Source organism: Camponotus vicinus, unplaced genomic scaffold, assembly GCF_025532165.1.
Source record: "Camponotus vicinus isolate PSW18456_S1 unplaced genomic scaffold, iyCamVici1.0 SCAF_1, whole genome shotgun sequence".
Classification (NCBI taxonomy): Eukaryota; Metazoa; Arthropoda; class Insecta; order Hymenoptera; family Formicidae; genus Camponotus; species Camponotus vicinus.
The window spans coordinates 11,677,081-11,689,762 of NW_028141945.1; the positions used below are offsets into that span (position 1 = coordinate 11,677,081).

Here is a 12,682-nt window from a genome sequence, read left to right on the forward strand (position 1 = left end):
TAACAATTTTAGAAAATGTATCGTATGAATTTTTACTCAACGACAATTTAAGTAAGTGCGTAGTTATATTTGCATTTAGTCATAATGCTTCAAGAGGTAATCTAATAAGCATGTATACAAGCATGTTTCATAATGAATAAAGAATGAGTTGGAATTACGGTTGTATCGATATAGCAGACGGATCATCGGTTATTGGCATCAGATAGAGCCATTATCTCGATAATGGCCAATGTACGATGGAAGGATGATATCGCATACGCGATGACTCCTTTCAAGTTGACTACGTGGCCTATCGGCGTATGGCCACTTCAAGTTTATGACATTTATTCGTTGTTGCGTTGTGCATTAGGTACTTTTTGTGCGGTAAGTATCTTTTAGAAGATCATTGTCACATTCGCGAATGTGCAAACACAATTATGAATTCTATGTTGGTAATACAACGCCCTGTAGAAAACTTTGATTTAACGGAGGAGAATATTAAGATTTTATTATTATTTTTTGGTAATACAATCTCTGATGAAATGTTTTTATCAACTGTAATAACTCTTTAGATGAGTAATAACTTTCTAAATAACAGAATCATTAGATAAATTTAGATAAATCAGCAGGATTGTAAGTCGTTGAAAAAAATAACTTAACAATAAGAAACTTTTCTGTTTTAAATTTTATTATTTATGTATATAATTAGTTTCCTTTAATCATAAGTAAAAATGATATGGTGACATGATTCTTCACGCGAAACATTATGCACTGCACTCCTTATTTCATAACAATCGTATATGTGAAAAAAATAATAATGTATTATAAAATGTCACTTCTGTAATGTAAATTCTGAATAATATTAAATTTTATTGTATTTTTTGTATGCTTCAAATTTTGATATAAACAAATTATCTATTTATATAAGAATTTTATATATTCACATATTTATGTTTAATACTATGAGTGTAAAAATTAGTATCGAAAAAAAGTACTTGTTTTATTTCGTGTTTTATAGAGTGAAATAGTGACAATTGAGAGATTAAGCAAACGTGGGAGGGAGAAGGGTGAGAGTGAGAAAGTGTGTGTAGTTTTTGTATTTGAATTGAAATATTTATTAGTAAATATTTATTGAGTTGTGTAATAAATATTTTTTGAATATGAAACATTATATATGGGGAAATGTCAACAGAGTCTAATTGTGATCTTGCCTTCTATGGAAATGTACTTGGGTTGTACTGACGTAAACCAAAATATAGATTGTCTGATGATGATCTGTGCCGGAATGCTCTGTGTACTGAAAATAACATGGTTTCGCATATATCCAAATAGTTTAATTATCAATTACAACTCTGCTTTAAACGATTATCTTACGATTGACAGTACAAAGGATCGTGACATTATGAGAAGACACGCTTTTATATCAAGGGTTCTTTTCTCTTCCTTATTCGCCATGGATTACTTTTGTTGTCTAATATATGGGATAATTCCTATTTTGGATTATGACATAAATAATCAAAGTAACATAACAAACGAAGATACGACACTAGAATACGTTATACCATCAAGATGTGCTCTGGAATATTTTAATTTTCCACCAAGTATGTATAAAATCTGGTGTCTCGTCGAAACTGCTGTAATGATATTAGCGACTACAGCTAACATTGGTAATTATTATTAACTAATATTTTGTATTATGTTTTTAGTTATGTCTCATCTCCATCCCCCAAAATTAAAATAAAAGTAGTTTAGTTTAATTTTAATTTTATTTAATTCTACCTTTAGTTTATGTTATTTATTTAAATTATTTCAATTTGTGTTCTTGATTTTTTTTTTAATCTAATTTATTCATTGACGAATTTTGAATTGATTTCATTACAGACATTCGTCAAAATGAGACACCGAATCATTCAATTTTAACTTAATTTTGACTCCGATTATGTAAAGCCTTTGTTATTTCCTTGTTTAATCATTATATTTGCGCTGAAGATGGCCAAAAAATAGGGTCGAAAACTTTTTACTGTATCTATTATTTTCGTATTTGTTTTTATACAATAAATAACTGTATAATTGACATTTGACTCGCATTGCCATTAAACCAACTTATTATATATGTTTAATTTTAATATTTTCGAGTCTGACATTTTCAATATTTTTAAAATAAAAGTATTTTTATTGATAAGAATATTATACATACATAAAAATTTTTAATAAATTTGTGATTATTATACACTATTCTATTTTTTTTATAACAATGCAAAGGTATAAGGCAGTTTGCACAGTTTCATGGTAAACTGTTTCATTCAGATGTTGCAAGATACATTAAAATTCAGTTCTTTTAATTAGGCACATTGGATGCAAAATTCTTTTATTGGTTTCTTTTATTAAACGATAATAATTAACAAATAAATAATAATTTCACATTATGGTGTCCTATATGTTTCATTATATCATTTATAAAAAAATCTTTTAATTTCGAAAACTTTTACAGCTTACGCAATGCCTAATGTTAAATATAAAAATTAAATATAAGAACAATGTTATATTTGATATATATTTGTATATATTTTTAAATTACAGAAAATAGTTTAAGTACAATAAAATAATAAGTATTGTTTTGTTATATCAATGTAATATAAGATATTTCTATGCATCGATTTCCCGAAGGTAACGACGCATTGTTTCTCAACATTACATTACATGTTTGTGGTCAAGTAAATATTCTGAGAATCCATTTTATCAACTTTGATGTCACAAGCCCACGAATATATGATCGTTTCAACGCTCTAATTCAAAGACATCAAGACCTGATATCGCTGACCAGGGAACTTGCAGATTTGATCAGTTTCGTATTGTTGATAGAACTATGTATTATCAGTATATTATTATGTATAATGGGTAATTATTGTGTCACTCATGATTATTCAGAAAAATATATAAATTACTTATTCATAACAAGAAGATTTACGTTCAGCAAACGAAAATTTTTTTAGGATTTGAGCTTATTTTAGCGTTGAAAGCCAATAATACTATTATGGTAGGAAATAAATTATTTGCACTGAGTGGCTTTCTGACACAACTAGCATTGTATAGTTTTATCGGGAATTATTTAAAATCTGAAATGGAAGAAATAGGGCTCTCTATTTATCAAAGTACATGGTATAGTTTTCCTAAAAAATTAGCAAGAAACGTAATCTTCATTCTTATGCAGACGAAATCTCCTGTTGCATTGCAAGCTGGAAATTTTATCGTAATCAATCTGTCAACTTATGTGAGCATTTTAAAAACCTCTTTTTCATACTTGTCTGTACTTCGTATAATTCTTGAAGTGTAAAAAGTTAGTTGCGAAAAGAGATCTATGAAAACTATAAATATTTAATTTTAAATAGAAATATGTAATGTATTCAAAATAGATTACAAAAAGAAAAGTGTTCGTTAAAGTATAATGTTAATAAACTTTATACCCACAATATTCTGCTTATGTCAAATTAATATTTTTATACGATATTAATAAAATAGATATATTTTAAATTAGTATTAATTCATTATTATATTTAAACATTTTCTCACAGTAAAATTACTTAGCAGCATCGCAGAAAACTTTATCAGCTTTTGTTGTAGAATAAAGGACAATAATTATTTGCTCACATATTTTCACTTTTGAACATATATTGAATTTATATTAGGTATATTTGTTTTTAGTCAAACGTATATCGAAATAAAATGTGCAATGAGCGAATATATAAGTAAATAACACGCGCGCACATGATTCTTCTCGAACAGAAATATTATAGTTGTTCAATAGACGGTAGAAATTTAGAAGATGTATTGTATGAATTTTTACTCAACGACAATTTTACGTAAGTGCGTAGTTATATTTGCATTTAGTCATGATGCTTCAAGATTATAGAGGCAGACTGATAAGCATATATACAAGAACGTTTTATGTAGAATAAAAAATGAGTTGGAATTATGGTTGTATCGATATAGTGAGGGAATCATCAGTTATTGGCATCAGTTAGAACCGTTATCTTGACAATGGGAAGTGAACGATGAAAGGATGATATCGCATACGCGATGACTCCTTTCAAGTTGATTACGTGGCCTATCGGCGTATGGCCACTTTAAGTTTATGACATTTATTCATTATTACGTTGTATCTTAGGCACTGTTTGTACGGTAAGCATCTTTTGGAGATCATTGACACATTCGCGAATATGTCCATGATGAATACTTTTTACAATGATATTGTAATGCTTTTGAAGAAAAAACTTAGACGTAACACTGAGAATATTAAGATTTCATTTTATTAATTCTTGGTAACGCAATATTTGGTGAAGCATTTTTTGCCAGTAATAACACATTAAGTAAATAAAGCAGCACGATTATTAGTCGTTGAAATATTTTAACAATAAAGAAGTTCTCTTAAATTTTATTATTTATTTATATATTTTTCTTTTTATTCATGTATAAAAATGATATGATCTTTTACGAGAAATATCATGCATTTTTGCATTATTTCTTTTATAATTTCATTATAATGATATGTGAAATAAAATTAATTATATCTTACAAAAATTATATAAACTCTAATAATAATATTAAATTTTATTATATATTTTGTTGTGTGTGTTTTATATTTTGTCACATAATAATTTTCTGTTCATATAAATTTTATGTAATATATATATTATTCTAAAATAATATACAATTTTATTATTTTAATATATTTAAAAATTATATAAAATTAAATATATATATACATACATATATATATATATATATATATATATATATATATGTATATTGAATTTTTACAATTATATGATGAATATTTTGAATGTACAATACTTTGCATCCTTATTTTTGAAAAAAAAAAAAGAAACACTTTTTTAATACTATATCTTGATGAAATTGAGACAAATTGAAAGAAATTGAGCAAGAAAGGGAGAGAACAAGAGCGAAAATGAAATAGTATATACATATATGTGTAGTATTCGCATATTTATATAGAAATATTCATCAGTAAAAATTCATTTTATTAGGAGTAAAATATATTTTTTCTTATGAAACATGATATGCGGAGAAATGTACATATCAACAGAGCCTAATTGTGATTTTGCCGTCCATGGAGTTATACATGGGCTGTACTGACGTAGAGCAAAACATAGATTGTCTGATGTTAATCTGTTGTGGATTGCTCGGTGTGCTGAAGACAACATGGTTCCGCATTTATGCAAATAGTTTAATTATCAATTACAATTCTGCTCTACGTGATTATCTGATGATTGACAACACAAAAGAGCGCGACATTATGCGAAAACATGCTTTTATAGGAAGGATTCTGTGCTCTTCTTTACTAGTGTTTGCTTATTTTAGTTGTCTAATATATGGGATAATTCCTTTTTTAAATTACAATCAAGGTAATCGCATTAACATAACAAATAGAGACACAATATTGAAGTATACAGTTCCATCGAGATGCGCTCTGGAATATTTCAATTTTCCAACAAGCATGTACAGAATCTCCTGTCTCGTCGAAACTGTTATACTAATGCTGTCGGCTTCAACTAATCTTGGCAATATTTATCTAATTGTTTTGACATTTTGCGTCTTACTTGCAAAGGATATTTTTATTGAAATCATATTATGTCATATATATAAAGATTTTTATTCATTTTATTAGCATTATGTTTCTTTTTATTGATTATAAATAATAATGCAAAGGCGCGGAAATTTGAGTGATTTTACGGCAAACTGTTCCATTAAAATGGCCCGAGATATTTTTAAACCTAGTTTCCTTGATCGAGAATATTATATTTAATACAGAATTCTTTATTATGAAATTTAAACGAAAATAATTGAATATAATAAGATATTTAACATTTTGAAAATTTTGCGCCTTATGCAATGTATGGTATATAATTGATATCTCATTATATATATATATATATATATATATATATATATATATATATATATGTGTGTTAAATACAAAAGTAATATTATTCTATACATTTTGAGATAATAATTTTTTAACAAAAATAATTTTAGTACAATAAAATAATAAATATTATTTTGTAAATCAATGTAATAAGACGGTTCCGAATCGATGCATTTCCCAAGAGGTAACGACGCAATGTTTCTCAATATTACGTTGCATGTTTGTGGTCAAGTAAATATTCTGAAGATCCATTTCCTCAACTTTGATGACACAAGTCCGCGAATCCACGATCGTTTCAACGTGCTAATTCGGAGACATCGTTACCTGATAATGCTAATAAGGAAACTTGCCGATCTGATCAGTTTCGTATTGGTGATAGAACTATTCATTATCAGCATATTATTATGTATAATGGGTAAATATTATGCTACTAAATTGTTCCACGAAATTATAAATTTATAAAATGATTTACATTCAGCAAATATTCTTTTCAGGATTCCAGCTTATTTTAGCATTGAAAGTCAATAATGGACAGTAATGGTAGGAAAGAGTTTTATGGTACTGAGTGGCATCCTGACGCAAATAACACTGTATAGTTTTATCGGAAATTATCTGAAAACCGAAATGGAAGAAATAGGACTCTCCATTTATCAAAGTGCTTGGTAGAATTTTCCTAGGAAATTGGCAAGAAACGTGATCTTTATTCTTATGCAGACAAAAGCTCCGGTCGCGTTGCAGGCTGGAAATTTCATCGCAATCAATCTGTCAACTTATGTGAACATTTTAAAAACCTCTTTCTCATATTTGTTTGTACTTCGTATAATGCTCGAAGTGTGAAATATAAAGTGCGAATGAAAATCTCTGTGCAAACTGTAAATATTTTATACATTCCAAAAAGCACAATACATTGCTTTCAAAGTGAAATACATGAGGAAAGTTTATTAAAATTTCATAAACTTATTACTCACAATAATCTATTTTTTACGAATCGATTTTCAGTATGCAATATCAATAATATGTACATACTTGATACTACTTCTAATGCATTATTATATTTATGTTAGACATTATTTGGCACGTAGAATTACTTACCCGTGTAACTGTCTCAATCAATTAATTTTCATAGCGTAAATAGAATAAAAAAGCAAGTTATATATTTGCTACATATTTTCACTTTTGGTCGGATTGAATTTATATTATTTAGTTGGAAGGAAATCAAGGTAAAGTACTAAAATATAGTCAATATATAATATAATATAAAAAAATTAAATATAATCGGCGCGTACGTGAACGAAACGTGCACAGTACTTTCCAAATATTTTGTACACTAAAAAAAAGAAACAATTTCTCATCGGACGACGACTTAGAGAACATAATCGTGTACATTCTTATTCAGCAACGCAATTTTACGTAAAAGTATAATTCTCTATATTTTATCGTAATGCGTTAAGAGCGTAAGGATAGGCTGATAAACGGGTATATGTCTCAGACTGAATAAAAAATGAGTCGGAATATCATCGGTCTATCAAACATATCTTGGTTATTGGCATCAGTTATAGTCATTACCTCGATCCGATGGCAAGCGAACGATGGAAGAACGATATCGCATACGCGATGACCCCCTTCAAATTATTAACGTGGCCCATCGGTGTCTGGCCGCTTCAAGTTTATAACGTCTATTCGCTTATACGATGCGTCTTAGCCACTTGTTGCATGGTATACATCTTTTGAATATTGTTCCAACGATTTCCATCGCGCATAATTGCATTTGAAGGAATAGATAGAACAACGTCACTATGATACTTCAATACTAAAAATTTTGCTCTCGCGATAATAACGTCAAATGCTCAAATTTCTGGATCGAGAGTTTCCTTATTCAAACATCGTCAGATATTTTTTCTTCACTAACAACGGATGGATAAATGAATACAGTCGTAAGATGTTGGGAATTAATTATTAGAAATGTTTCTTTTACACTTTCTGATTTTTTAAACGTTTTTATTTTTTAACTTTTTAAACGTTCTTATTTCTCCTTTGTGTTTAGTGTATGATATATTATTTACTTCATGATTCTTTTATTAATGTCGCAGTGATATGACATTTTTTGACAATATATAAAGATTAAACTACATAGATGAAAAATGCAAAATGTCAAATTTTTATTAATGTCAATTTTTTAATTAATTAATTATTAAGATCTAATTTTTCAAATCTTAAGATCTAATCTCTCAATTTAATTCTCTGCTTGTCTAATTTAATTTTATATTTTGAAGAAAAAGAAGTAAAAGAATTTATTTCCATAATTTTTATCATTTATATTAAACATAACATTATATAACATTTTCATCTCTTCATATTTATATTCGAATTATATAAAAGCTCTTTAAAATTTAAAACATATAATTTTCTAATATTTTTTAATTAGTCCTTAACTAATTCTAATAATTTCTTCTACGTTATAATAAATGTCTAACACATAAAAATATTACCAGATTTTAAGAAGAATAATTATTTATAATAATAATATTATAATTATAATATTAATATTATAATATTAAATAAATATTAATTTTTGCAAAAGTCCGGCTATTTGAAATTGGGGCATATCCTTATAGACGTAAAAAGAGTTATTTGCATTAAAAATATATCGTTTACGCATATCAACAGAGCATAATAGTGATCTTACCCACCATGGAAATTCAAATGGGCTGCACCGATGCTGAGCAGAATATTGACAGCATCATGTTGATCTTTTGTGGTGTACTAGGAGTGCTGAAGACAATATGTTTTCGCGTTTATGCGGAAAATTTAACTAGTAATTACGGCTCAGCCCGAAATGATTATTTGACAATTAAAAACACAGAGCATCGTGCTATCATGCGAAGACACGCCTTTATCGGAAGGGTTCTTTCCTGTTTCATGGTGTGCTTCTCTTACTTTAGCGTCACACTATATTCGTTAATTCCTCTTCTGGGTGATGAAGAAGATAAACAAATGAACGTAACGAATGAGGACATTGTGCTTGAATATCCAATGCCATCAAGATGCGCGTTGGAATATTTCAGTGTCCCGGAAAGCTTATACAGAATTATCTGTCTCTTCGAATTTATTGTGCTAGTACTTACGTGTACTTGTAATCACGGTAACATCTATTATTTTATTTATTATTTTATATGTTTTTTCTTGTATTTTTCATGTTACAACGCTTAGAGAATATAAAGTTAAATAATTATCTTCATCAAATAATACTTTTTAATAACTTCTTTAATAAGAAATATTATTTGAAATAATTATTTAATGATCTATTCGTTGATTGTGTGGTATTACATATATAATGTAATCGCATATAATATAAAAATAAAAATATTCACATAAAAATCTATACAAAAATGAGATTAGAGACAGTTATGAAATTATATTTAATAAGAGATAAAACATATTTTTATAAAAATATAAAATATTAATATGAAAATAATATAAAACCAAAATTCTGATATAAACTTCAAAATCTACACATGACTATAAATCTACACAAAACTATATATAAAAGTTTTCACAAAACTAGCATAAAAAATATGTGAGGCACAATATTATATTTTTTTTATTACAGTGTTATAAGGTAAGTAGTCTCAGTACCTTTTTCAGTAAATTTTATTTTTGTAAAGGTAACGATTCTCTGTTTCTCAACATTACATTACACGTTTGTGGTCAAGTGAAAATTTTGAAGGCCAGTTTCATCGACTTTGATGTGTCAAGTTCCCAAGTCTATGATCGTTTTAACGCTTTAATTCAAAGAAATATCTATCTGATAGAAATGGCTAAAGAACTAGCCGATGCGATCAGTTTGGTTTTAGTGATACAGTTATTTCTTAGCAGCATCCTGTTATGTATAATGGGTGAATATTTTATACCACATTCATAATAGAGATTTATAAAATATATAACTTATGTGACAAAAAGAAAAAGAGAGAAAAATTTATACAAGGGAGAGAAATTTATATAATTATTAACATTTATTAAACGTAAATACTTTTTTTCAGGGTTTCAATTTATCTTAGCGTTAAAAATGAACGATGTCGTCATGATGGGGAAAAGCTTCATGGTATTGTGTACTTTCCTGACGCAACTTACAGTATATAGTTTCGTCGGAGATTATTTGAAATCCCAAATGGAAGAAGTTGGACTTTTTATTTATCAAAGCATTTGGTACGATCTTCCTGGCAAATTGTCGAAAAATTTGATCTTTATCATTATGCGGGCACAATCTCCCGTCAAGTTGCAAGCTGGAAATTTTATCGTGGTAAACCTAGCAACTTATATGAGCATCCTAAAAACCTCCATTTCCTATTTATCCGTACTCCGCGTAATGGTAGAAACTTGAGATATAAAATAATGCGTTTCAAGAAAAGAAATCTTACAAAAATTACAAATTGACATTTTGGAAAGTACATACGTTAAAAAATATAGGAATCTATAGTAGCAAAAATTTACCTCCAATTTGATTTTAATAAAATAGTTAATCATGATCACTATCTATTTGTGCCAAATCATCAATTTCTTCTCTCTCATGTAATATCAAAAATTATATATACACTTGAAAAAAACATGTTGCCTTTGTTACAATTATATATAAAATGATTTAAATCTATATCAGCCTTTTTGTAAAAGATACTTCATTTTCATTAGTGCTCATTCTCTTATACTTTTATATAAATAACAACTTATTTTCCATTTTGAAACTATCATTAGATTATGATGATTGTAATATATCACTGTATTTTGTTAATACAGTCTAAATATATCGATAATTATCACTTACTTCAACTTTTCTGCGTAGCATCGATGTCACTTTGCTTATGACACCCAATAAAAACTAAAAATGTATCCTAAACGACTCCACCAGAAATCACAAAAACAAATATTTCCAATTTGAATATTAATCACATTAAGACAGTTGTTTAATCTGTCAACAATTCGCAATTTTTTTCATTGCTACGATGCACATTCGCTGTCATACTGCTCGCGCGGTCTTCTCTCTACTGCAACGTAGTTCACTATGTTCGTGACTGTGGGAGAGAGGAAAGTAATACAACAATGTATAGACATATACATTATTCTCTTACTTCACATGGTAAATATTCACCTTTACTTGTCCCCCATCAATGATTTTGACATATGTTGTGGGGAACCGTGCCCTGCAGTTAGTGCGATGTCTATTATTGTATGGCTCCATATGGACTTGCAACTTTCCACGCAAAGCGAGTTCCATGTTATTATGTTTATTGTTATACAAACTTTTATAAAAATCATATTCTTACATGTCAGGAAAGGAAAGTATTCAATATATCGAAAATCATTAAATAGTTAAGATGTTGGCTTCATGAATTTCTAGATACGTACAAAGATCAATTATTGGGTTATTTACTCAATCATAATATAATTCGTCAAAAAATAACATGTCCTCGGTGCAAAACACATCTCTTTGTGCGATATAAACTAACTTTATTTATTTTCTATTGCACAAATAATTACTATTTTAAATATTTAAATAAACGCATGGATAGGGGAGGGACCCCTCTCGCATTTACATATTCGATTTACGACATGTAAATAAACGAATCTTAAGAATTCTATTAAGTGCACATGGTGTCCAAAAACTATGTGAAATTCATGAAAAAAAAATTTTCGTTTGTAATTTTTTAATAAATAATGAGCGGCAGTTATTATTTTTTGCATGTTACTTAGGGATATGATCCTACAATATATGTCAAGATCAAAGTCATTAATGGAGGGTATAAAGTATAATAAAGGTGAATTTTTACCGTTTTATTAACTTATTGCGATTGAGATTATTGATAAAAAAATGATATTCACAAATTCAACATAAAATTTGCAAGATTGAACCTTTACTTATGACGATCAGGCAGAGTAATTTTATGAATTGTTCGTTCAGTTCATGGAATTACCATAATATCTTCGCGTGTTCTTTAGAGCGATGATATCATGTTATCATATATGTCTTCTCCACTCATACAGCCCTCATGAAAATAATCTATATAGGGCCGCTACAAAAAAACAGTGTTCACAATCATGCAATGAAGTTTATGTCATTTATGATGATATGTTAGGAGCAAGAAAAAAGAAATTATAGAAGCATGTTGCAGCAAATAAATATGACGATACTTAATTTTGCAAGAATTCATGTATTCGAAAGAATTATAAAATATTCTTAAATAAATAGCTTTTGAATTTTTTAAATATATATTTATTTGTAATACAATATTTATGTATCATTCTTAGTCAGAAATTTTTTTGTAAATAGATTCAATAAGAGAGAGAAATGTGTTTGTTAATTTCGAACTTTATCATGGAATGTTCAGATATTAGAAGACTTTCTACAAATGCGTTTTATTGTTTCTTTCTACTCACTTATTGTATACGTGTTAACCGTACTTCTTAAAGTAATTATAAAGGATCATTATTAATTGATTAGGCAAAGGATCATTATTAATATTTAGCTTTCATTCATGGCATTCACTGAGACTCATTGTAACGCCAATACAAGAAATATAAAACGTATATATAAAAATTTTTATATTATTGTCCCTCAAAGAAAGCTTGCTAGAGATATTGATTGTATGAAGATTGTTGAAGAACGATGAGGAATCTTATAAAATCATGAAGGAATATGCATTTAAATCCAAAATGTTAGATTATATTATAACCATCCATGACATGAGGATGAGAATATGCATTTAA

At 27.9% G+C, this 12,682-nt stretch overlaps 2 protein-coding genes and 1 pseudogene across 2 annotated transcripts; all 3 read left to right on the forward strand.

The window, feature by feature from the left end:
• The first annotated feature begins 204 nt into the window (after positions 1–204).
• On the forward strand, positions 205–3,313 carry LOC145974382 (odorant receptor 4-like). The gene is made up of 4 exons (XM_083104191.1): positions 205–363; positions 1,172–1,646; positions 2,647–2,877; positions 2,973–3,313. The coding sequence occupies exons 1-4, from the start codon at positions 223–225 to the stop codon at positions 3,311–3,313; spliced, it is 1,188 nt and encodes a 395-aa protein (XP_082960317.1). The 5' UTR covers positions 205–222.
• Positions 3,314–3,938: 625 nt separating this feature from the next.
• LOC145977616 (4-vinylanisole receptor-like) lies at positions 3,939–6,760 on the forward strand (annotated as a pseudogene).
• Positions 6,761–7,498: 738 nt separating this feature from the next.
• On the forward strand, positions 7,499–10,459 carry LOC145974310 (odorant receptor 13a-like). Its single transcript, XM_083104106.1, has 4 exons — positions 7,499–7,639; positions 8,591–9,065; positions 9,589–9,819; positions 9,964–10,459. Exons 1-4 carry the CDS (start codon positions 7,499–7,501, stop codon positions 10,302–10,304), a joined length of 1,188 nt encoding a protein of 395 aa, XP_082960232.1. The 3' UTR covers positions 10,305–10,459.
• The last annotated feature ends 2,223 nt before the right edge of the window (positions 10,460–12,682 follow it).

Excerpts from the sequence above, each read along its gene's own strand:
- LOC145974310 (XM_083104106.1), top strand. The coding sequence starts at position 7,499 with ATGGCAAGCGAACGATGGAAGAACGATATCGCATACGCGATGACCCCC. Across the intron at positions 7,640-8,590 it reads TCTTAGCCACTTGTTGCATG|AGCATAATAGTGATCTTACC; the intron begins GTATACATCTTT and ends GCATATCAACAG. Across the intron at positions 9,066-9,588 it reads TACGTGTACTTGTAATCACG|GTAACGATTCTCTGTTTCTC; the intron begins GTAACATCTATT and ends ATTTTTGTAAAG.
- LOC145974382 (XM_083104191.1), top strand. The coding sequence starts at position 223 with ATGGCCAATGTACGATGGAAGGATGATATCGCATACGCGATGACTCCT. Across the intron at positions 1,647-2,646 it reads AGCGACTACAGCTAACATTG|GTAACGACGCATTGTTTCTC; the intron begins GTAATTATTATT and ends GATTTCCCGAAG. Across the intron at positions 2,878-2,972 it reads TATATTATTATGTATAATGG|GATTTGAGCTTATTTTAGCG; the intron begins GTAATTATTGTG and ends AAATTTTTTTAG.